This window comes from Sorex araneus, chromosome 5 (genome assembly GCF_027595985.1).
Source record: "Sorex araneus isolate mSorAra2 chromosome 5, mSorAra2.pri, whole genome shotgun sequence".
Taxonomy (NCBI): domain Eukaryota; kingdom Metazoa; phylum Chordata; class Mammalia; order Eulipotyphla; family Soricidae; genus Sorex; species Sorex araneus.
In genome coordinates this window covers 22893338-22917123 of record NC_073306.1, presented here as the reverse complement: position 1 = coordinate 22917123, position 23786 = coordinate 22893338, and the positions used below count along the sequence as shown (strand labels likewise).

General features: G+C 43.3%; 1 protein-coding gene across 2 annotated transcripts in view; it reads left to right on the top strand.

Moving 5' to 3' along the window:
• The first annotated feature begins 681 nt into the window (after window positions 1–681).
• ZYG11B (zyg-11 family member B, cell cycle regulator) overlaps window positions 682–23786 on the top strand; it is a 64119-nt gene continuing 41014 nt past the window's right edge. Inside the window, exons 1-2 of one of the 2 annotated variants that reach the window (XM_055137527.1) lie at window positions 682–904; window positions 22976–23141. In XM_055137527.1, coding sequence (XP_054993502.1) covers window positions 875–904; window positions 22976–23141 — 196 coding nt within the window. In that variant the 5' untranslated portion in view covers window positions 682–874. Of the gene's footprint in view, window positions 905–22975; window positions 23142–23604; window positions 23668–23786 lie in introns of those variants that run through there. The other variant, XM_055137528.1, reaches the window with a different exon arrangement.

Sequence of the window (23786 nt, the reverse complement as noted above, 5' to 3'; positions counted from 1 at the left end):
GTCATACCCGGCAATGCACAGGGGTTACTCCTGGCTCTGCAATCAGAGATCACTCCTGGTGGTGCTCAGGGGACCATATGGGATTCTGGGACTCCAACCCGGGTCTGCCGCGTGCAAGGCAAACGCCCTAACCGCTGTGCTATGGCTCCAGCCCCGCATTTTTCTTTTTATCTTCCCTTTCATTCTCTTAAAATGTTGCCTTGTCATTCTAAATCTCCATCTTTATTTGGATGTATCTTTGCATTTTAATTCGGCCTCGATGTTTAATGGTCCTCTGTTGCGCTCATGGAAATGAGAGGCTGAGGCAAGATGATCGGCCCTAAGAGAGGAAAACCAAGAGGCCAGGACAACGGAAGATCGATCTTAAAGAATCGAATCACCAACGACGATCACAACAGTAATGGCCATGAACCAGAATCAGAGGGGCCTAAAGAGGACTGAAACCAGTTAGTGTTCCCACCTTCTGCATGACGTAATATGCAAAGCGCTTATTTCTCACGAGAAGCGAGGACCTGAAGGAGGCGAGTGCGTGGCTCCTTTAAGGGCGACCGAGGTGGGGTGGGGTGGGGAGGGTGGGGAGGGTGGGACTCGGGCCGGGCGTCTGGAGTCTGCGCGTGCGCACTGCGCGGAGGCGGGGCCCTCCGGCGCGCGGGCGGAGGCGGGGCCTCGTGGGGGCGGAGCCTGGGCTCCGGGTCGGGCTGCGGCTCGCGGCTGCGGCTGCTGCTGCTGCACGTTCAGCTGCTGAGGGAAGGAGGCCGAGGCCTGGGCCCAGCCCGGAGCCGCCGCTCGCCGGAGCCCCCTGGAGCCCTCGCGCCGCCTCAGCTTGGGGGCGGGCTCAGGCCCGGCCCGCCGCCAAGCCCAGGAGCGAGGCTGCATGCCCGAAGACCAGGCCGGCGCAGCCATGGTGAGGGAGCGCGGCCTGCCGCCGCCCGGGCCCCGCGGGCCTGCCCTGCCTCAGCCCTGGAGGCGCCCGCGCCGCTCCCCGCCTTCCCCCCGGCTCCCCTCAGCCCCCGGCTTCCGGCCCGGGCGGCGACCCATCCCCCGCCACCCCACCCCACCCCCGACCCGGCCACCTGCCGGGCTGACACGCCCGCCGGGCCCCTCTCAGGTGACAACCCTGGGTGACAGCCTCTGGGCCGCCCCTCGTCGCCCTTTCCCCCGACCTTCCTGCCGCCTCCTCTCGGCGGGGAAGCCCTGTCCCCCGGGCCGCGCTCTCCCCGCGCGGTCCCCGCGGCGTCCCTCTGCTCGCGCCCCCCGCCGCCCGCGTTTCCTCTGCCCCTGGCCGTCCGCCCCGTTTCCTACGACGGGCGTCGGGCCGGGGGTCCGCGCCGGGCTCCGCAGGGGCAGGGTTGGGGGCCGCGGGGCGGGCGCCCGGGTTTCCAGCTTCTCGCCGGTCCTGCCTTGTTCCCGAGGAGGGAGGCGGGGGGAGTGGAGGCGCTGGGGAGAGCCTGGAAATCGCACCACCTAATTGTCATTTTCCCCCGGCCGGGGGCTGGGGCGAGGGCGGGCAAGCGATGTACTCTGTGACCTTAGGAGCTTTCTAGCCTTTGAACGGAAATAACAGAAGGGTGTCAGATGCAGGTGGTTCTTTTTTTTTTTTTTTTTTTTTTTTAATTAAAATGTCTTTGAGCGTTGTTTGAGGTGGAGGTGCAGTATGGGAGTTCAGAAATCTGTCCGTGCAGGCTGGCCTGGCAGAACGCATCGATTGTTATTGTTGGGATCCGAGAGACTGCGCTGCGCCCCACGCCTCTTTTGTTTCGTCCTCCGTGCCTTTGACCGGAGAGTCTGGTATTAGCAGTGTTTTCTGCCTTTTCTGTTTCAAATTGGCTTCTGTGTTTGAGTTGCCTCGCAGGGGCCCGGCAGTGGTGCATCTTCACACGCTGCAATTGCCAAGTTTGGGTTCCGGGAGGAATGCGACGTTCAGATCAACACCGAACTGGGCACCGTGTTAGATCAGGCCCTTTCTCCCCCCTTTCCCTCACCTGTTTGGTTTGGAGTTTGGTTTACGGGTCACATTGGGTGGTGATCAGGGTTTAACTCCTGCCACTGTGCTCAGGTTTCATTTCTGGTGATGCTTCTTCAATGCTAGGACTGCCAAATGTGTCACATACTAGGCAAGCGTCTTACCTCTTGCACTGTCTCCACTGGCCTCTTCGTGTTTTTTTTTTTTTTTTTTTGTGGGGCTGGGGGTTGGGGAACAGCCCACTCCTGGTTCTTCAGGGGCCATTCCTGGTGTTGCTAGGATTTATTTATTTATTTATTTATTTATTTATTTTATTTTTTGCTTTTTGGGTCATGCTCGGCGATGCACAGGGGTTACTCCTGGCTTTGTACTCAGTAATTACTCCTGGCGATGCTCAGGGTACCCTGTGGGGTGCTAGGAATCGAACCCAGGTCGGCTGCGTGCAAGGCAAACGCCCTACCCGCTGTAGTATGGCTCCAGACCCTGTTGCTAGAATTAACTGGGGTCTGGCAGGCAAGGCAAGTCCCATAACCCCTAGACTATCTCTCCAGCCCCTCATCTGTTTTTTAAGGAAAAGTGATTCACCATAAAGAATTCAGTCTGAATTTTCCTTAATTCACTGCATTTCCTTCAGGTTGTCATTTTCATATGTTGCTTCCGCAACAACCTTGTTAAAATCACAATCCATCACACTGTTGTGTGTTAATCTGTTTTTCCCTATAAAGTGAGTTATCTGGGCAGTAACTATGCCTTGTTCCTGTTATTCCCATTGTTCATGGCAGGCATACCCGGCAGTCCTCAGGACTTACTCCTGGCTCTGCTCAGAGATCACTCCTGGTGTGCTCAGGGGAACATATGGGGGTGCCTGAAATCCGACTTGGATGGGCCATGTATAAGACAAACACCCTACCCACATACTATTGCTCTGGCTTTAAGACCAATTTTTTTTTTGGGGGGGGGTCACACCCAGCCAATGCTCAGGGGTTACTCCTGGCTCTACATTCAGGAATTACTCCTGGCAGTGCTTGTGGGACCGTATGGGATGCTGGGGACTGAACCCAGGTCGGCCGCTTGCAAGGCACTGCCCTACCCCATTGCACTATCACTCTGGCCCCAAGACCAAGTATTTTCTTGAATGAGTCATTTTATGGTTCCATTTTCCTATCTGACAGGTATCTAAAATCGAATTTTGGGCACCAGGTCCAATGGTATAATAAATGCTTGAATTTATTTGAGTCATAGCATTCTAACCTTAGCACCAAAAATAAATACAATAAAACTGAAATTTGAGTTAGCCAATAAGATGCACAGGAAAGAGTTTGAAAATCTTATTTTTGGTACAAATAGCAAATTTAATGAAATGTGATGGTCACTGTAGAACTGTCCTACCTAAGATACCACATTACTGAGTGTTGAAATATTGGCTCTTTCACTCAGGATCAATGTAGGAGTACTGGGAGAGGTAGGAACTTCCTTTCCAATGCTTAGGTTCTGTACATGTTGTTTGAGTTAAAAATTAGTAAGATTTAGACATCATTTTGGGAAGGAGGAAAATGAATGCAAGTTAGAAAGTAATTAAATTTTTTTGGGGGGTGGGGAACCGGAGTGATAGCACAGCAGGTAGGGCATTTGCCTTGCACGGGGCTGACCCAGGTTCAGTTCCCAGGATCCCATGTGGTCCCCTGAGCTCCACCAGGAGTAATTCCTGAGTGCAGAGCCAGGAGTAACCCCTGTGCATTGAGAAGTGTGACCCAAAAAGCAAAAAACAAACAAAAATAACCCCAGTTTTTTTTTTGGTGGGGGAGGGGGCCACGTCTAGTGATGCTCAGGGATTACTTTTGGCTCTGCACTCAGGAATCACTCCCAGTGGGCTTGCGGGACTATGTAGGATGTAGGGGATTGAACCCAGGTTATCCATGTGCAAGGCAGTTGCCCTACTCACTGCACTATTGTTCTGGCCCCTAATCAAGATGTTTTATAGAAAGCAAGTTTACTTTTATAAAGCATGGGTGAGTGCAGGAATGAAAATATGTAATAGAAAATGGATATATTATTATAGATATATAATACCTATGCATAGATATTGTTTAGACTTTACCTCCAACTTGAATTTTTTTTTGTTAAAAGCACACACATAGAAAAGCCTACATATAGAAGAGGGGAAGAGAAAGCAGAATAATAATTCTCTCCCTTCTCCTTACGTCTGTTGCTGCCATGACTGGGATTGCATACACTTGTTTGTGGTCCCCAGAGATGTACACTTTTTGTGGCATTGGGGATCCCAAGCTGCAGAACCTCCAGGATCACACTTGGCACATTGGGTAGTGCTAATGATAGAACTTGTGGCATTGTGCCTGCTAGGTAGGCCCAATATCACTGAGCTATTCCTGATCCCCACTTTTTTTGGCTTGTTTGGTTTTTTTTTTTTTTTTTGCTTTTTGGGTCACACCCAGCAATGCACAGGGGTTACTCCTGGCTCATGCACTCAGGAATCACCCCTGGCGGTGCACAGGGGACCATATGGGATGCTGGGATTTGAACCCGGGTCGGCTGTGTGCAAGGCAAACGCCCTACCCGCTGTGCTATCACTCCAGCCCTGTTTGGTTCTGTTTTTGATGGTGCTAATGGCTTATTCTGAGCTCTGCTCTTAAGGATCACTCCTAGGCTTGGGGTGGGGGTGAGGGGAGGGGGAAATTGGTTGCTGGTGATTGACACTGGATCAGTCTGCAAACTTTTTCCAAGCTGTCCTCCCTCTCTGCTTTCTTGGGCCCGACTTTTTGAGAATTGTTTGTACAGGTTACTTTGTGTGTGTGTGTGTGTGTGTGTGTGTGTACTATTTAAGGCACTACGTGCTAAATAGTTGAATATTATTGGAAAGCTTTATGCTTTATATTTCAATTTATTTTTTTCATTATTTTGTTCCATTTCAATTTATTTTTTTCATTATTTTGTTGTGCTTTGAATAGTTGAGATGTCTAAAACAGTGGTTCTTAAATTTTACCGTGATTTGGAGGGAAACTGGGACACTGGTGGAGGAAAGTGGACACTGGTGAAGGAATTGGTGTTGGAACATTGTACACCTAAACCCAATCATAAATAACTTTTTAATTCACATGATTCAGTTAAGAAAAAAAAAATCACCTGGAGAGCACACTGGGCTGCTTCTAGAGTCTGGAATTTATTAGGTCTGGAATAAGGCTTGAGAGTTTGTCTTTCAAACAAATAACCCATGTAACGCTATTATTTCTTATCTAGGAAACCCGTTTTGAGATGCACTACTTTAAATAGATAGTCCTTAATTTTTATTTAACAATATTTTTTGTTGTGCCGTTTACTGTGTTGGTATTGAGAAGCCCACACATAATAAAAGGGTTTCTAATTTTTTATATTGTATGTGGACAATACAAATATTAAGCAAATAATATTTTTATTTTATTTATTTATTTTATTATTATTATTTTTTGCTTTTGGGTCACACCCGGTGATGCACAGGGGTCACTCCTGTCTCATGCACTCAGGAATCACCCCTGGCGGTGCTCAGGGGACCATATGGAATGCTGGGATTCGAACCTGGGTTGGCCACGTGCAAGGCAAACTGTGCTATCGCTCCAGCCCCCAAGCAAATAATAATTTTAAATGTAAACAGTGAAGAAAGAAAAAAATTATGGAAATAATTATATGTATAGAGTAGTCAGAAATGGTTTCTCTTAGGATCTTGATTTTTTGTTTTATTTGTTTTGGGGCCACACGCAGCAGTGTTCAGGAATTACTCCTGGTAGTACTTGGAGGACCATATGGGGTGCCAGAACTTGAACCTGGGTAGGCCATGTGTAAGGGAAGCACCTTACACACTGTACTATCTCTCCAGCTCCAGGATCTTATTTTCAGTAAGAGAACTAATAGAAGTTACTGTATAGAAAGACCAGATGAAGGGAATTGCCCACAAACTACCTTTGTGGTACTTTTTCTTGCCTGCTTAACTGTGATTTAAGCTGGAATTCTCATCTTTACGAACTCCAGGAATCCCCATTTGCTTGCTCCTCAAGAAAATAGCCTGTCACATTCCTCTGTTTCTTCTATTTTGAAGTCTTAGTTACATGTATTTTGCACGATACATATTGATTATACTTTCATCTTTTGACTATTTGGTTAATGTCTTTTTGTTTTTGAGTCACACCCGGCAGTGTTCAGGGCTTACTCTTAGTTCTGTGCTTGGGGACAATATGGGGTGCTGGGAATCAAACCCGAGTCAGTTGCGTGTAAGGCAAGTGCTCTTCCCAATGTACTGTCTCTCCGGCCCCTTGGTGAATATTTTATTGCCATACCTATATTATAAGGACCAGTGCTATGGGGCTGTGGATGTGACTTGGTAGTAGAGTACTAGACCTTTATGTGTGAGGTCTTGGGTTCAGTTTCTGGCACTGTGGGGTGCAATCCCAGTCCTCAGCACTGCAATAACAGCGAATTACTGGTATAGAGATGGTTTCTGACTCTGCTAAGGACCAGGTGATGTTCTAAGCATTGGGATTACAGTGGATTAAAAAAAAAAAAAAACAAGAATGTGGTTTTGAGATAGATAGTACAAGGACTAAGGCACTTGCCATGCACATAGTGCACCTGGTTGCACCTCATACGGTCTCCTAGGCACCTCCAGTAGTGATCCCTGGGCACAGAGTTAGAAGTAAGACCCAGAAATGCCAGGTGTAACCCCAAAACAAAAGCAAAATGAAACAAAACAAAAAAATTATTTTGCATTTGTAGTGGAAATAACATATATGCTTATATATATATATATATATGTTAAGTGGATAATGCTAAGAAGAGTATGTAAAGTGACCTTGTTCAAGGTGTAGATATATGATCCCCCCAGCACTATCTAGGGGTCACAGTTGAGTGAAGGACCTGGAATAACCCCTAGCCTTCGTTGTATGTGGCCCAAAATCCCTGTCCCCTCCTCCCACCCCCAACCAATAAAAATAAAACAGCATTGTTTGTATGTGTGGCAATTATTCTACATAGTGTGATTGGTTAGTCATTTACACTAATAGCTAATATTTATCAAACATAACTTTGTAAAAACTGTTTAAGTGCTTTTACATATTTAATCTCACTTAATTGTCATCACAGACCACAGAAAGTACTAGTTCTATGAAGCTAGCTCCATACTTGGGGCCTTTTGTTTTTTTCCATACCCAGGACTTATTCCTGATCTGTGCTCAGGGATCACTCCTAGCAAAGCTCATATGTGATGGCAGTTACCAAACCGGGGTTGGCCACGTGCAAAGCAAGTGCCCTACCCATTGTACTATCGCTCTGACCCCAATATTGCACTTCAACACCTACATTGTGCCTGGTATATAACAATTCCACAGTAAATGTTAGTTGAATTAATGACTTTGGGGTTGATCAAAAATTCTAGGAGGCTTTATTGAGTAGTAGAAAGTGAATTGGGGTTTTAACAATGGGATTGTACTGGGTTGGAGTTTGGGAAGGAAAGATATTCTTAGCAAAGAGAACCCTTTGCACATAGGATGAGATGGAAAAAGTGTTATTCTGGGAAATGTGTGAAGAAGGGAAATAGTAGGAATGAGAGTAGGTGAGCCTAGGGTCAGATCACGAAGAACCTTGAAAAATTTCAGAATTGTTTGCCTCATAAGGGACATGGCATGAGGTGCTGGGCATTCAACTCTGTTTTCACACATACTAGGTAAGTGCTCCACCACTTGATCTCTCTCCTGGTCTTAAATCAATAAGTTTTTATAGCTTTCCTTTTTTTTTCTTTTTTTTGCATTTTGGGTCACACCTGGCAATGCACAGGGGTTAATCCTGACTCTGCACTCAGGAATTACTCCTGGCAGTGCTCAGGGGACCATGTGGGATGCTGGGAGTCAACCCGGGTCGTCCCCGTGCAAGCAAACGCCCTACCCACTGTGCTATTGCTCCAGCCCCTAGCTTTCCTTTCTGTAAAGATTTCCCAGTTATAACTTAACAGACCTGCTTCTACAAAACATTGAAATAGTGTATAGTTTATTTCCAATAAATAAATATAAATTGGATATCAGTATCACTGTATTTGCTTTTTAGTGCCTAAAAAAAATATCTTATTGTTTTGTTTTTGTTTGGAGGCCACATCAGGCAATGCTCAGGGCTTACTCCTGGCTCTGCACTCAGGAATCTGGCAGTGCTCGAGGAACCATGTAGGATGCTGGAGATTGAGTCCTTGTCAGGCACATTCAAACCTTACGTGCTGTACTATCTCTCCAACCCCTAACATATCTTTATTTTTATCATAGTGTAGCATATGTTTTCTGTCTTAAGCAGTGGTTCACATAAAAACAAAATTTAATTTGGGAACTGAGAAGATGATTCATAGGGCTGGAACTATGTTTTATAGGAGCCCTGGGTTCAGTTTCTGGCACCCTGTGCTTCCCTGAGCATTGCTGAGAGTTCACTTCTTTCCCCCTTAATTTCTTTCCTACTCTGTCCTTCTTTCCAATTTCTGGGGTCAAGGGTGATCTAGACATCCCCCTTTTACTATAAAACATTTCCTCACCCAGTTATTCTATGATTCACAGGTAGTCAGATCATCCTCAGTTTGTCTTCTAGTTTACTTCACTCATCGTGATATCTTCTAGTTCCAACCAGTTTGCAGCACATTGCATGGTTTCATCATTCCTTACATCTGCATACTACTTAGAACAGTAATTTGTTGCACATCTTATAAGTATCAGGAATTGTCATTATTTAGGGGCTGGAGCAATAGTACAGTGGGTAGGGCATTTGCCTTGCGCGTGGCCAACCTGGGTTCAATTCTCAGCATCCCATGAGGTCCTCAAGCACCGCCAGGAGTAACTCCTGAGCATCGCTGGGTGTGACCCAAAAAGCGAAAAAAATAAAAAGAAATTGTAATTATTTGCAATGGAATAAAGTACATTTTTAATGTTAAAAATAGGGAGACCGCGTTGAAAGAAAATTCACAGTGCTGGGACCTTTATTTAGAGGAGCATGATCTCATGCAAATAGCTTTCTCTTAGTTAGCACACAGTGTATCAGGTGATATATTAATCTTCACACTTCATAAAATGGATGATGTTTTCTCATTGCACAGAATAGAAAATTGGGGCCTTGGGGTTGGAGTGACAGTACTGGGTAGGGTACTTGCCTTGCATGTGGCTGATCTTGATTCTGTCCCTGGCATCCCATATGGCCCCCTGAGCCCTGCGAGGAGTGATCCCAGAATGCAGAGATCGGAGCAAGCCCTGAGCACTGCCAGATGTGGCCCCAAAACCAAAAAACCAAGCAAACAAAAAATTTGACACTTTGAGAAATCAGTTAACTTGGTATGTTCACATCACTAATAAGTATCAGAAGAGTTCACGCACAGTGATATCTGGATTTATGGTGTTTAAAACACCTTCCCTGGACTCCTTATGGTGTCTAAGGGATCTAAGTTGAATTTAGGCATTTAGAATATTTGACTCTATATTCTGAGGATGTGACTCTAGAGCATTAGGATCTGGGTTGGATCCCTGGTGTCACATAGTCCACCTCCCTCCCACCCAGCACTGCTGGATGTATCACTGGTGCCCTGAATACTACTGGGAGTCCCCACTCAAAACAGAAACAAAAACAGATTAAATATTTGTGCTTAAAAAAGGAAAAAACAAAAGACAACCTCCCCAATTTTGTACCATTGTTTGTTATAAAAATAATTGTATTTATTGAAAGAAAATTGGCCAAAGGATATATACAATTTTATGGTTGTCCATATTGCCAGGTTGCTTCATATCAAGCATTTGAAAGAGCATCTGGCTTTGATGACATTCTCTCTTTAGCATTTAGATAAATGCTTGTGGGGAGGGAGGCCCCTGAGAAAAACCAATAGTTCTCAGGGGCTCTTCCTATCTTTTTCCTCAGGGGGAGTGACCCCTGACAGTCCCCAGGAGATCATATATTGTTTTAGGATTTTGAACCAGGGTTGTCTGGGCAAACTCCTAAAACCCTGTACTGTCTCTCCAGCCCCTCTAGATAAATAAATGCTTTTTTACATTAAAACACTTGGAAGATGTGGTAGGGATATACTTAGAATGTGTTAATTGGCAGAAAAAGCAAAAGACTGGTAGAAATTCAATATTGTTTTAAAAGTGATAATGCACTTTTAATTCTAGCAACATCTATTTTACATTAAAATAGTGTATATTTCAACATATTCTTGAGAATATGGTATGTATGTGAATTTGTGAACTGTGATTTTTTTCAGAGAACAAAATATTTTTAAAAATTTTATTAGTGAATCACTGTGAGGTACAGTCACAAATTTATGAACTTTTATATTTGCATTTCAGTCACACAGTGATCATTTACATCCCTCCACCAGTGCGTATTCTCCTCCACCAATGTTCCCAGTATCCCTCCCACCACTCTCACCCTAACTCCCACCACCCCACCCTACCTCTGCGGCAGGGCATTCCCTTTTGTTCTCTTTCCTTTTGGGTGTTGTAGTTTGCAATAGAGGTATTGAGTGGCCATCATGTTTGATCTATAGTCTACTATCGGCACTCATCTTTCAACCCGAGTGGGTCCTCCCAACATCCTCTACTAGGTGTTTCCTTCTCTATCTCAGCTGCCTTTTCCCCCAGGATGTAAGACCAGTTTCCAAGCTGTGGGGCAGACCTCCTGGTTCTTATCTCTACTACTCTTTGGTGTTAGTCTCCCATTCTGTTACTTTATATTGCACAGATGAGTGCGATCCTTCTGTGTCTGTCTTTCTCTTTCTGACTCATTTCACTCAACATGATACTTTCTATGTTGATCCACCTATATGCAAATTTCATGACTTCATATTTTCTAACAGCTGCATAGTATTCCACTGTGTAGATGTACCAAAGTTTCTTTAAGTAGTCATCTGTTTTTGGGCACTCCTGTTTTGTTCCAGATTTTGGCTATTGTAATCAGTGCTGCAATGAACATACAAATGCAGATGTTATCTCTGCTATACCTTTTTTGTCTCTCCGGGATATATTCCCAGGAGTGGTATTGCTGGGTCAAATGGGAGCTCAATTTCTATTTTTTTGAGAATCATCCATATTGTTTTCCGAAAGGGCTGAACCAGTCGGCATTCCCACCAGCAGTGAAGGAGAGACTCTGTGATTCTTAAGGAGCCTATAATTAAGGCCATGTTTTTTTTTAAGGGATCTTATAGGACTGCTGCAGTGACTCTATTGCACTACACAGCTCAGGTGGCAATAATACTCAGGAACAGTGGCTTTACAAGATCACTCTCTTCTGTACTTGTGGCTACTAGTATATAGTGGGAACTCAGTAAATAGTTGTTACGTGAAAATGTAGTGGAATAAAAAAAACCTTCTGTAATCCACTTAAGTTTTTGAGATACCCTCGATATTAACTGGAGAAAATAAATTTAATTTCTTGTGTAATGCATCCTCAGAGATATGTGACTCAAGGGCAAGTTGGGCAAAAAGAGGACTATTTGCCATCCTGGGGAGGAGGGGTGGGCCTTGGGGCTTTAAAGGGGAGAGAGATAGTTTACAGGATTTGAAGAACAATCCTTTACTTGCCTTGCTGAGACAAAGGGATACGTAGAGCACATTGAGCATAAATAAACCTTGCCTAGTTTCCCCCATTTAATTTTATCTTGCTTTTATTCTTGGTAGTCACCTCTGTGACAACTCTTTTCCAAGTACAGGTCTTCTAGCTAATCTGAATTTATTTGTAGTGGCTGAAAGCAAACCCTTATATATACACAAGGTGAATGCTCTACCACCGAGCTGTATTGCCACCTCTCACACTCTTTTTTAAGCCTTCTGAGCAGTGCTTGGTGTACCTACGACTACCCTTGGCCCTGCTGGTATGGAGACGACATGTAGTGCTGAGGATCAACCTGAGACCTTGCATTTGCAAGGCATGGGCTCCACTCCTTTGAGTGTCTCCCAGCTGCTTCTAGCATACTATTTTTTTTTTTTTGGCAACTAAGGGGGATGTGAAAGATTTTCTTCAATTTGCTGAATCTTTAGCTCAAAATAATTGGCAAGCAAAAGTGACGTATTTGGGGGTCAGTGTTAGCACAGGATTTTCCTGTGCTGGTGGGTACAGCCTGCCTGTACTATGCTATGTTTCTAGGCACACAGCCTTGCTGATTTTGGAGTCCAGGAAGAAAGGAGAGAGTCCAGGAAAAGTGTGCTTAGAGAGGGAGAGAGCAAGAGCCAGAGGTGGGGCTGGGGGCTTCCTTTTATCTGCCGTTGGTCCCAGCCCCAGCCATTCCATTATCTATTCTGATTGGCTACCTGTTCCATGAGATTTAAAGAGACCTGATGCTCCACACTTCTGCTTTTGCTGTATCACAGGTATTACTGAACCCCTTCAAAAGATTTTATATAATATACTTGGACCCTAATCATAAAATCGTTGTTGTTGTTGTTTTGGCCACACCTGGCAGTGCTTAGGGCTTACTTCTGGCTCTGCTCTCAGATATAAGTCCTGATGGACTCGGGGGACCATATGGGGTGCTGTGGATCAAAGCTGGGTCAATAGCATGCAAGACAAGTACCTTACCTGAGATTCTATTGCTTCAGCCCTCTTCTTTACTGATCTTTTTGTTTTGTTTTATTTTGGGGGTACACCTGGAGGTGTTCAGGGTTTTCTTCTGGCACTGTGCTCAGGAATCACTCCTAGCAGTGCTTGGAGGACCATATGGAATGCTGGGGTTAGCTTTGTGCAAGGCCAATGCCCTACCCACTGTACTATCTCTCTGGCCCCATCATTTATTATATGAGAAAAATTCTTTGCACTTTTTGCACAGTATCACTAAGCACACATTACGCTATTTTTGCCTCGTAAGTTTTTTTAACTGATCCTTTTGTCTAGAATGTTCTCTCCCTTTTTGAACTTAATACTCATGTATTTAACCTTCAAGAGTCCCTATAATCTCTACATGCTTTGGTTACATATATCCAGGCAGCCTTGAATCACTCCTTTCCATGTATCTCTTCCTCTACCTAGACTGCCTCTCCTGTACTTTGTACATGTCTTGGTCAGCATTTAATCTATGGCAATGGTATTTTTAAGAGATGACTGTCTCAGGTTATGAACTATCAGAGGGCAAGGATAGCAATGTAGTTTTTCAATGTGATGTCTTAAATTCTTTTAGGCGAGGGATGTTTGGGCCACACTTGAAGCTACTCAGCGCTAATTCCTGGCTCTGCATTCAGGGGTCACTCCTAGTGGGCTTGGGAACCATACAGAATTCCAGGGATTGAATCGGGTTGGGCCATGTGCAAAGCAAGTGCTCTTCCTACTCTACTATGGCTCCAGAACCTCAACTTGATGTCTTAATCTCTTTATAGCTCAATGCCTGAGACTTTGTAGATAAAAGATTTTTTTTTTCTTTTAGGGTCACACCTGGCGATGCACAGGGGTCACTCCTGGCTCTGCACTCAGGAATTACCCCTGACGGTCCTCAGGGGACCATATGGGATGCTGGGAATCGAACCTGGGTCGACCGCATGCAAGGCAAACACCCTACTCGCTGTGCTATCACTCCAGCCCAGATAAAAGATATCTTTATAGAGAATTGTAAAATGTATTGTTAACTGAGATACGAGTTGTAAAAAGAAGTGGGAGAAGATAAACACTATGTACAGGTTCCCTGAGGAGGAAAAAGTATAGCGGGTAGGACACTCGGCTTAAATGCAGCTGACCAGATTCAGTCCCTACTAACCCATATGGTCCCCTGAGTCCACAGAACTGGTCCTTGAGTAGTCAGGAATAAGCCCTTGAACACAGCCTGGTATGGACCAACACCCCTTCCAAAATTAAAAAAAAATTTTTTTTAGCTCTTCAGCTAAAAAATTATTCAGTGCCATATTCTCCTCTTATAGTAGTATTATTCCTGGCTCTGTACTTAGGAATTACTCTTGGCAGTGTTGGGGAACCATGTAGGATGCTGGGGATCAAATCTGGGTCTGCCATGTGCAAGGCAAGTGCCCTACCTGCTGTACTATTGCTCTGGCCTTTAAGGAGCGTTTATTAACAGTTTATATGTTTTTGGTCCCCCAGCACTACCAGAAGTGATCCCTGACCTTAGAACCAGTAATGAGCTGTGAGCACTACAGGGTATGGCCTGTCCCCCAAAAAGTGTACATATTCTTGGTTATATATTATCAGCTATTTTCTTTTCAATGGCCTTGTATCTTTTTGGTTTTGGGCCATATTCTGCTGTGTTTAGGAATTACTCCTGGCTCTGTACTCCTGACGGGCTTGGGGACTATATTAGGTGCTGGGGATTGAACCAAGGTTGGCCTTGTATCTGACAAATGCCCTACCCCCTTACTCTCACTGTGGCCCCAGGCCTTGTATCCGTTGGCAAATGATTTCACATATAATTTTAAAATCTCTAAAATGAAAGATTGTATTTATATCCTTTATTTAGTTGGGAATGTAGCTCAGTATAGAACATTTGCCTTGCATGTGTGAGGTCCTGGGTTCAATCCTGGTAGAGCTAAAATAAGATACAATAAGTAAGCACAACCTCTATGTGATACCTTCCACCTCTTAAAAATGTAAGATTTAACAAGCTGAAGTATTAGAGTAGATGCATTCTATTAGCTGTATAGTATTTTGAAATCTGGATAAATTTATGGTTTTAAATTTTATATAACTTAAGCTCTTAGCTCCATGAAATTCTACGTCTTTTCACACCAGAGACTCTTCATTTCAATATGTGAAAATTTGCATAGGCACTTGAGTATCCAAAGGGCATTTTCATAGCCATCTCATTCCTCACTGATACGTTGTGAGGTAGTCAGGGTAGAGGTGTAGCTTTAGTTGTACAGATCAGTAAACTGAGAAGGGCCCAGAGGAATAGCACTGTGACTTTTCAACTGGAGGCTATATCACCCCCTGGGGGCCCCTAAGATATTAAGGGGGCCACAGGTGAAATAACACAAATGGGAAGCCACAGGAAGTGCTATTAATATTTTGACGTACTTTTCAATTTTGTACTTGTAGTTTTATATACTTTGTGGTAGCTCTATTTAGATGTTATTCACATGGCATACAGTTCATTTGTTTGGAGTATACCCAACTCAGTGGTTTCTACTGTATTCATTGAGGTATACAGCTTTAACCACAATCACTTTTAGGATATTTTTATCATTCCCAGATGAATCCCTGTACCCATTCACTTTGACATTTTTCTCCAGCCACAGGCACCACTAATCTGTTTTCCTTCTCTGTAGATTTGTTCTTTCTGGGTAGTATATATAAGTAAAGTGAAAGTGTCTAGACTTTTCTTTTGTTTTAAAAATTGAATTATAAAGTTACTCAACATTCAGTTTCAGGTATTCAGTGTTCTAACACCAAACCCTTCACCAGTGTCTATTTCCCTCCACTAATGTCTCTAGTTTCCCTCCACCAACTAGCCTGTCTATAAGTGGGCACTTTTTCCTTTTTCTTCTCCCTTATTGGTTTTGGCATAGCATAATATTTTTTCCTTTGAGAGGAGGGGTGTTTCCCCCCCCCCCAAAAAAAGTGCTTAGGACTTTTCTGGATCTGTGATTAGAGATCACCTGTGACAGTGCTGGGAAACCATATATGGTACTGGGGGGGTGAATCCAAGCTGGCTGCATGCAGATTGCACCTACTTGCTGTACTATCTCTTCTGTAGGAATAGAATGTTCAAGGTTCACCCATGTTGTACAGTGTATCAGAATTTCTCTCTCCTTTTTTTTTTTGTTATTCCATTTTGTGGTTATATTTTGTTCATCAGTTTATCAGGTAATGGACATTGGAGTTATATCTCATTTTTTAGCTACTATTAATATCATGCTACGAACATTCAGTTTTTAGTTTGATACATGCTTTTATTTCTCTTAGGTACATTCCTAGGAGTGGATTGCAGAGTTACATTGTAATTGCCAGACTGTTGTCTGAAGTGGATGCTTCACTTTGCATTCTCATCAGAGGAGGGGAGGTCTTAGTTTCTCCATATCTTCACCAAATGGTTACTCACTTTTTTTTAGTCATTATGTGTGGGAAGTGGTATTTTATTATCATTTGAATTTCTCATCTGATGATTGCTGTTGGTCATCTTTCATGTGTTATTTGATCATTTTATTTCTTGGGAGCTTGATAATTTTATTTCAAAGACCTCTAGGTTTTGCCTATTTTTAATTGAGTTACTAATATTTTTGAATTGTAGGGATTATTGTAGAATGCACAAATCCCTTATTTGAGGTTTTTTTTTTTTGCAACTCTTTTCTCATGTTCTGTGGTCTGCCTGTCTGCCTTCCTTCCTATAGTTGTATTTAGAGATATGTAAGAAAAATCAGGGAGTGAGAAAGTACACAGTATAGATTATGCTGAAGACAACAGAGAATGAGGCTATTCTCACTTTCTTAATGACCTTGGAAGTACAAATTTTTAAAAAATTTTATTAGAGGGCTGAAGCGATAGCACAGCGAGAAGGGCGTTTGCCTTGCATGCAGCCAACCCAGGTTCGAATCCCAGCATCCCATATGGTCCCCTGAGCACCACCAGGGGTGATTCCTGAATGCAGAGCCAGGAGTAATCCCTGTGCATCGCTGGGTGTGACCCAAAAAGCAAAAAATATATATATATTAGAAAATTTTTGTTATAGTTTAGGTAACATGATTGAAACAGTGTTAAAATTTCTTACACAAAGTTACTGTTCTACCAAAATGCCCATGATCCTTCACCACAGTCCTTAAGACAACTATTTTTAAAATGTGCATATAAAATAACTGTTTCCAGGTCCCATTGAGCCTGGAGTCCAAGGTCACAATGTTCCGCTTTACCTGGTTCTGTGGGGCCCGAGCATCCAGAAAGCAGCCTGGAGCGTGGCGGTGGCTGGGTAGTGGAGGTCAACATGAACTTGGTAGTGTCCTTGTCAACACGAACTTGGCCATGAGCATTGATTCATTCTAATGCCTAACAACCCAAATTGGACGATTACGCTTGAGTAGATGTGACTCACTGCCAGCAGTTTCTATCTTTGTCGTCTCCGCACCAACATTCAACTATGGTGAAGCAGAAATTGAGAAGTTCTACATAGAGCTGGAGAAGTTCTATAAAGAAAACCACACCTTTTACAAGATCATTGTCGGTGATTTTAATGCCAAGATAGGACCTAGAAGGTCGTCAGAAGAACTCTCCCATCAGGACCCATGGCCTAGAATGGAACGAACAGGGTGAGAGATGTTCATCATGTCGACCAATACCATCTATGGTAACTCACAGTTCCAAGGCCGAATCTAAACATTGGACATGGGAGTTTCCTGGTGGACAGTTTCACAACAAAATTGACCACATCATATTCAATTGATGGTTTTGCCTGACCGATGTCACTGTTGTCCCAAAATTCTAAACGAGATCAGACCACCATCTCCTTCATGCAAAATTTTACTTAATGGAGTGGGCAAAAGAAAAAAGGACTGCAAAGTTTTAGAAGAGAACTCCCCCCCCCCAAAAAAAAAAAAGAAGAAGAAGAAGAGAACTCCCAGAATGACCATCAACTGGGTCATTTAACTTTGGCAATATTGCGGCAATGTGGGAAGATGCTGTCTTTGATAACATTGATGAGGAATATGATCAACTGGTTTTAGCACCTCCATGAGTGCGTGAGGAATGCCGAGAGCCACAAACTGACACCTGTCCAAACTCATTCACCAGCGTGGTTTGGCGCGAGCCTCAGGCAATTGCAAGCTAATGTCAGAGCTCTCAAAGCTGTGCAGACAAGCGATAAAGGAAGACTTCAAAGAGAGAAGAGCAGCAGTGTTGGCTGATGCGGCAGAAGCTGGGAAAAGTATTCTCAGTGCTCACCTGTCCTTTGTCAACTACAAGACCAAGATGACTGCCCTCTGATGTCCTGATGGATCTATCACATCTTCCAGAAGGGCAATACAAAGGATTATTCACAACTTCTTGAATCTCTTTGATAGCCACGTCCACCTGCCCACATGCCAAATTTTGCAGAATGGATCTGTTGTTCCCAAAGTTCTCCCTTTCGAAATCCGACATGCCATTTCATTGGTATAGAAGCATACAGCACTGGTCTAGACAAGGTCAGACCCAAACACCTGAAGAATCTGCCAACAGTACTCGTCAATACACTGGCTCAGCTCTTCCCACGCTACCTGTCCCAATGCAAGGTTCTGTCCCAATGGAAAACCAGCAGGACCGTTCTGTTGTACAAGAAGGGAGACATCCACGACATCAGCAACTGTTGCCCAATCTGCCTGTTATCCGTCATCTACAAATTGTTCACTCGAGTCATCCTGAATAGAATAGGCAGAACACTAGATGAAGGACAACCATGCGAGCAAGCTGGGTTCCGGAAAGGATTCAGCACAATCGACCATATCCACATGGTGACCAAGTTCATTGAAGTTTCTTGAGAGTTCAAGATGCCACTCTGTCTAACATTCATCGACTTAAAGAAGGCCTTTGATTCTGTTGAGACTGAAGCGGTTATCGAAGCCCTAGCCAAACAGGGCATTCAAACTCAGTACGTCAGAATCCTCTGCAAGCTGTATTACGGATTCACCACCAGGATTTCACCATTTTACAGGGTGATACCATTTCACCAAAACTCTTTAGTGCCACCCTCGAGAACGTCATGCAACAACTGAAATGAGAAGAAATGGGAGTGAAGATAGATGGTTAGCAACTACACCACCTCCGCTTCGCTGATGACATCGTTCTAGTAACACCAAACATTATCCAAGCGGCTTGAATGCTGGCCGAATTTGACCACATGTGTGGAAAGGTCATACTGCAGCTGAATCTCACCAAGACAGTGTTCATGAAAAATGAACTAGTCCCTGACATTCCATTTGCTCTCAATGGAACGAACATTTCCGAATGCAGCAGCTACGTGTACCTGGGTCGAGAACTCAACATGAGGAACAACTTGGCACCAAAACTGCGCAGGAGGAAGAGAGCAGTGTTGAACACCTTCAAGCGCATCAAAGAAGTTGTTAAGAAGACGAAGAACCTCCGGCTCTGGGCACATCTTTTCAACTCCACCGTTCTTCCTGCACTAACTCAGAGACCTGGGCCCTACAAAAACAGGATGAGTATGCAACTCGGGTATCCCAAAGAGGAATAGAAAGAGCTATGCTTGGAATATTACATTTCACTCAAGTGAGAGAAGGAATCCGGAGTTCTGACCTCCATCGACGATCAAGAATTAGGGATGCTGTCTTGTTTGCCAAGTGTTGAAAATCAGATGGGCCGGACACGTAATGCAATTCAGAGATGACTGCTGGACTAGAGTTGTTACCGACTGGATTCCACGGAATCCAAAAGACCCGCGTGGTCACCCACCTATGAGATGGTCAAACTTCTTCGTCAAAACCCTGAACAAATGGTTTAAGGCTTTTTGTGTTACTGGAGCGAGCAGATGCCATTGGGCTACACTAGCACACAAAAGGGATGAATGGAGACGTTACTGGCACCTGCTCAAGCAAATCGAAGATCAATGGGATGACAAGTGATAAAATAACTGTGGTCTGAATTCTTCCTACATCATATAGTTTACATCTTGTGATGTAAGAAGTCTTAGAAATAAAATTTTTTATGTAAATAAAATTCCGTAATTGGACTAAATATATCCAAATATTTCCTTTTTTTACTACATAATTTAATGTTTTTGTGTTTGTCTGGTGCTAGGACTCAAACCTAGGGTCTAGCATCAAATATAATGTAAGACATATATTCTACCATTGTGCTAATTAACCCCTGACCCTACTATATTTTGTAAATAAACCTAATAACAGTGTTTCTACACTAGTAATCTATGTCCAACTGGTGCTATGTGCTTGTTCATAAACACTGAAGACACAACTAAAAACGTTTTATATTCATTTACTTCTGGCAGCATTGAGTTTTGCTCTAGGCTACAATGAGCAGCAGATTAGAAATAGTATATCAAGGTTTCTAGAAACAGATTGATTGATAGCTGCTAAGAACTGACTGCTGACAGTTGTACAAGATCAATAAAAACATCTATTAGACAACCATTGCAATAGAAACATCTATTGGACAACCTAGATTTTGTCTTATTATTAGAATCTTTCATAGCATGAGCATTCATCATGATGACCATTTTCTCATTAAGAAAAAATGTACTGTGTGGGATTTCTTTGTAAATAAAATTATTTCTGATCGAAAGTAAATAATGTTATTCAGTAAGTGAGATGTGAAATAAATATGCATATTCCCCGCCAAAAAAAAATTTATAAAATAAAGTTCAGTTTACTGTTCTCTGGTTATTTGTGCCTTTGGTATCCTGTCCAAGAAACAGTTTATTGCTTTGCATGTGGGAGCTCTGAGGTCAGTTGCCCACACTGCTGTTCTGTCAAGCTCTGCCAGACCTCTGAGCTGGGAATAGCTTTCCTCCCCTAGTACTGCAGAGTGAAATTCTTCCCCCTCCCCACAAAACTGTATCACTGTCTTCCTGTTGCTCATCAGTTTGCTCCAGCAGGCACCAGTAACATCTCCATTGTGAGACTTCTTCTTACTGTTCAAACAAAGGAATAAATAATTATTAAGTCAAAGTCAGAAATATTTCTACATCAGATTGTTAAATAATAACATTTTTGTATAACACAGATGAAGAAAAATTCTTACTGATATTGAATGAAACATTGTTATTCAAGGGCCTGGTTTGTTATAAAATCAGAAATTTTGAAACTTTTTGGGGACTTAGGCATGTATGTTTTCTTCCAAGGATTTAATAGTTCTGGCTCTGACTTTTAAGTCTTTGATCTATTTTTAAAAACATGATGTATAGGGGCAGAGAGATAGCACAGCAGGTAGGGTGCTTGTCTTGCATGTGGCTGACCCACGTTCAATTCCCAGCATACTGTATGGTCCCCCTAACCTTCCAGGAGTGATCCGTGAGTTCAGAGCCAGGAGTAAACTCAGAGCACCGCAGGGCGTGCCCCCCCAAACAAACAAAATAGTTCTGATGTACAGTAGAACTCCATCTTCTTACTTGTGCATGTAGGTTTCCAACTGTCTCAGCAGTATTTATTGAAAAGTCTATTCTTTGGGCTGGGGTTTGTGTAGCTCAGCGATAAAGCATTTGGCTGTATATGTGAGACCCTGTGTTCACTCCTTGACATCTCTCTCATTCTTTCTCAATACCACATTGCTTTGTATTGAAATATGAAGTAGTTTTATATAGAAAAATGTAGAGAGCAAGCATAGAATGAGAGAGAGAGAGGGAGAGGGAGAGAGGAAAGAAAGAAACAAAGTAATCAGGTTGTGATATGATTGGGGCAGCAGAGAAAGAGACTGTATTTAAATTTTTTAAAGAGTTTTCTTGGTGCTGGAGCGATAGCACAGCGGGTAGGGCATTTGCTTTGCACACGGCCAACCCAGGTTTGATTCCCAGCATCCCATATGGTCCCCTGAGCACCGCTAGGAGTTAATTCCTGAGTGCATGAGCCAGAAAAAACCCCTGTGCATCGCCGGATGTGACCAAAAAGCCAAAAAAATTTTTTTCTTTTTATAAAATTGTTCACAATAATTTGTTACATTTTAATATTCCAAAACCACTCCCACCACCATATTTTGAATGTTTCCACCCTGACTCCCAACTCTTGCCCCCAAAGCAGGGCCTAAATAATTTATTTTGTGTTGATTGTTCTAAATAATCCACTAAAAATGATCCCAAAAGATTTCCTTAGAGAAAAGTATGTGAAGATTTTTGTATTTCACCCTGGAGCCATTAAGCCTTTGTAAAAGAATGTGGCCGCGCACTCCAGGAATTCTAAAATTTTAAGTACTGTTATATAGCTGAGGTTAATTAATTAATTTTTTTTACTGAATGGTGATTTTGGGGTTTGGAGGCATCTCAAAGGTGTATCATTGTGTGCTTTCCTCCGAGAGACTTCTGAGTCTTTGGATCATGGCTGTTAATGAGATTATATGGCACCAGAGGCAGTTTCTAGGCGTGACTCCCAGGCTACTGGAAACAGGGCGATGGGGGGAGGTCTCCTATTTCCGACTTGGTGCCCAGTCGCGCGCGTTCTCTCTCTCTCCCTCTCTCTCCCTCCCTCTTTCTCTCTCTCTCTCTCTCTCTCTCTCTCTCTCTCTCTCTCTCTCCCCCTCCCTCCCTCTCTCTCTCTCTCTCTCTCTCTCTCTCTCTCTCTCTCTCTCTCTCTCTCTCTCTCTGTCTCTCTCTCATTTGGGGCATTATGGTTTGCAATACAGATGATGAAAAGTTATTGTGTTTCAACACTCAGTTCTTGTCCAGAGTGATTATTTCCACCTTCCAACTATAGTTGTCATACTGGATCATACTGGACCCTCTTCTATCTTAACTACCTCCACCCTGCACACACTTATGCTAATTTCCAACCATTGACCAGTCCTTCTGGCCCCTATTTTCCCAGGCCTTGGATTTTGTCCTTTCTTCAGGCCCATGAACCTTCCTTCCTATGTTTTTTTTACTTTGTGATTTTTTTTTTTTTTTGAGGGAGCACACCTGGCAATGCTCAGGAGTTACTCCTGGCTCTGTGCACTCAGGAATTAGTCTTGGCAGTGTTCTGGGGACCATATGGGGATCCAGCTTGGGTCAGCTGCATGCAAAGCAAACACCCTACCCGCTGTACTGCCTCCTTCCTCTGAAGGTTTGAGGAGAGGAAGATTATGGGGTGATAATTTTGGAAGATTAATCTACTGAGAGTAGGTCCCCCCTACTTTTCTTGACTATGTGCTTACATATTATCCAGTATGTCATGTATTATAGTGCTTCATAGATACACTTAACTATCTGTTTAAATGTTTCACTTGTCTTGCTTCTTGAGAACATGAGACACCCATATATGCCCACAGTCTTGTTCAGTATTTGGCATGTAGTAAAAAATAAATATTTAATGAGTAAGTGAATGTTTTTTTCTTTACTTTTCTGGAAACTAACTTGTTGGTGTTTTTGTCCCTCTTTGTTTCTTCCTCGGCTTCAAGGAGGAGGCATCTCCTTATTCCTTACTTGATATCTGCTTGAATTTCCTGACTACTCACCTGGAGAAGTTCTGCTTAGCAAGACATGATGGAACCTTGTGTCTGCAGGAACCTGGAGTATTTCCTCAGGAGGTGGCTGATCGACTGCTGAAGACCATGGCTTTTCATGGTAAAAACCAAATGTATAGAGGAAACAAATTTATGTGCTGCAGATTAGCATTGTGTGTTGGAGTGCTGCTGTCCATGTATATTTTCTTTTTTTTTGCTTTTTGGGTCACACCCGGCGATGCACAGGGGTCACTCCTGGCTCTGCACTCAGGAATTACCCCTGGCGGTGCTCAGGGGACCATATGGGATGCTGGGAATCGAACCCGGGTCGGCCGCTTGCAAGGCAAACGCCCTACCCGCTGTGCTATTGCTCCAGCCCTGTCAATGTATATTTTCTTTTTTTTTTTCCCCCGCTCCCTCCCGCTGTCCATGTATATTTTATTAGAAATAACAGAAGGCTAGAGGATCCTGCTTCTAGGGAAAGGAATTAATTTATTTTCATCTACTCTAGTATTTCATGTGCAATTTGGAATAGTATTTTCCTTTTCTGGTCTGAGAAAGTCTCTTTTCTTTTGTCCCTTTAGAGGTCATTTTCATGACAAAAATGACATCTCTAATGTATAAAACATCCACTTAGAAGTCCGCAGGTATAAAATATTTTTACTTCATATTATTATGAAAATTTTACCTTGGGCTTTGTTAAAATGGGAAATCACAGCTAATTTAGTATTTCTGCTTTCAAAAATCCTGAAAATAAATTGGGTAA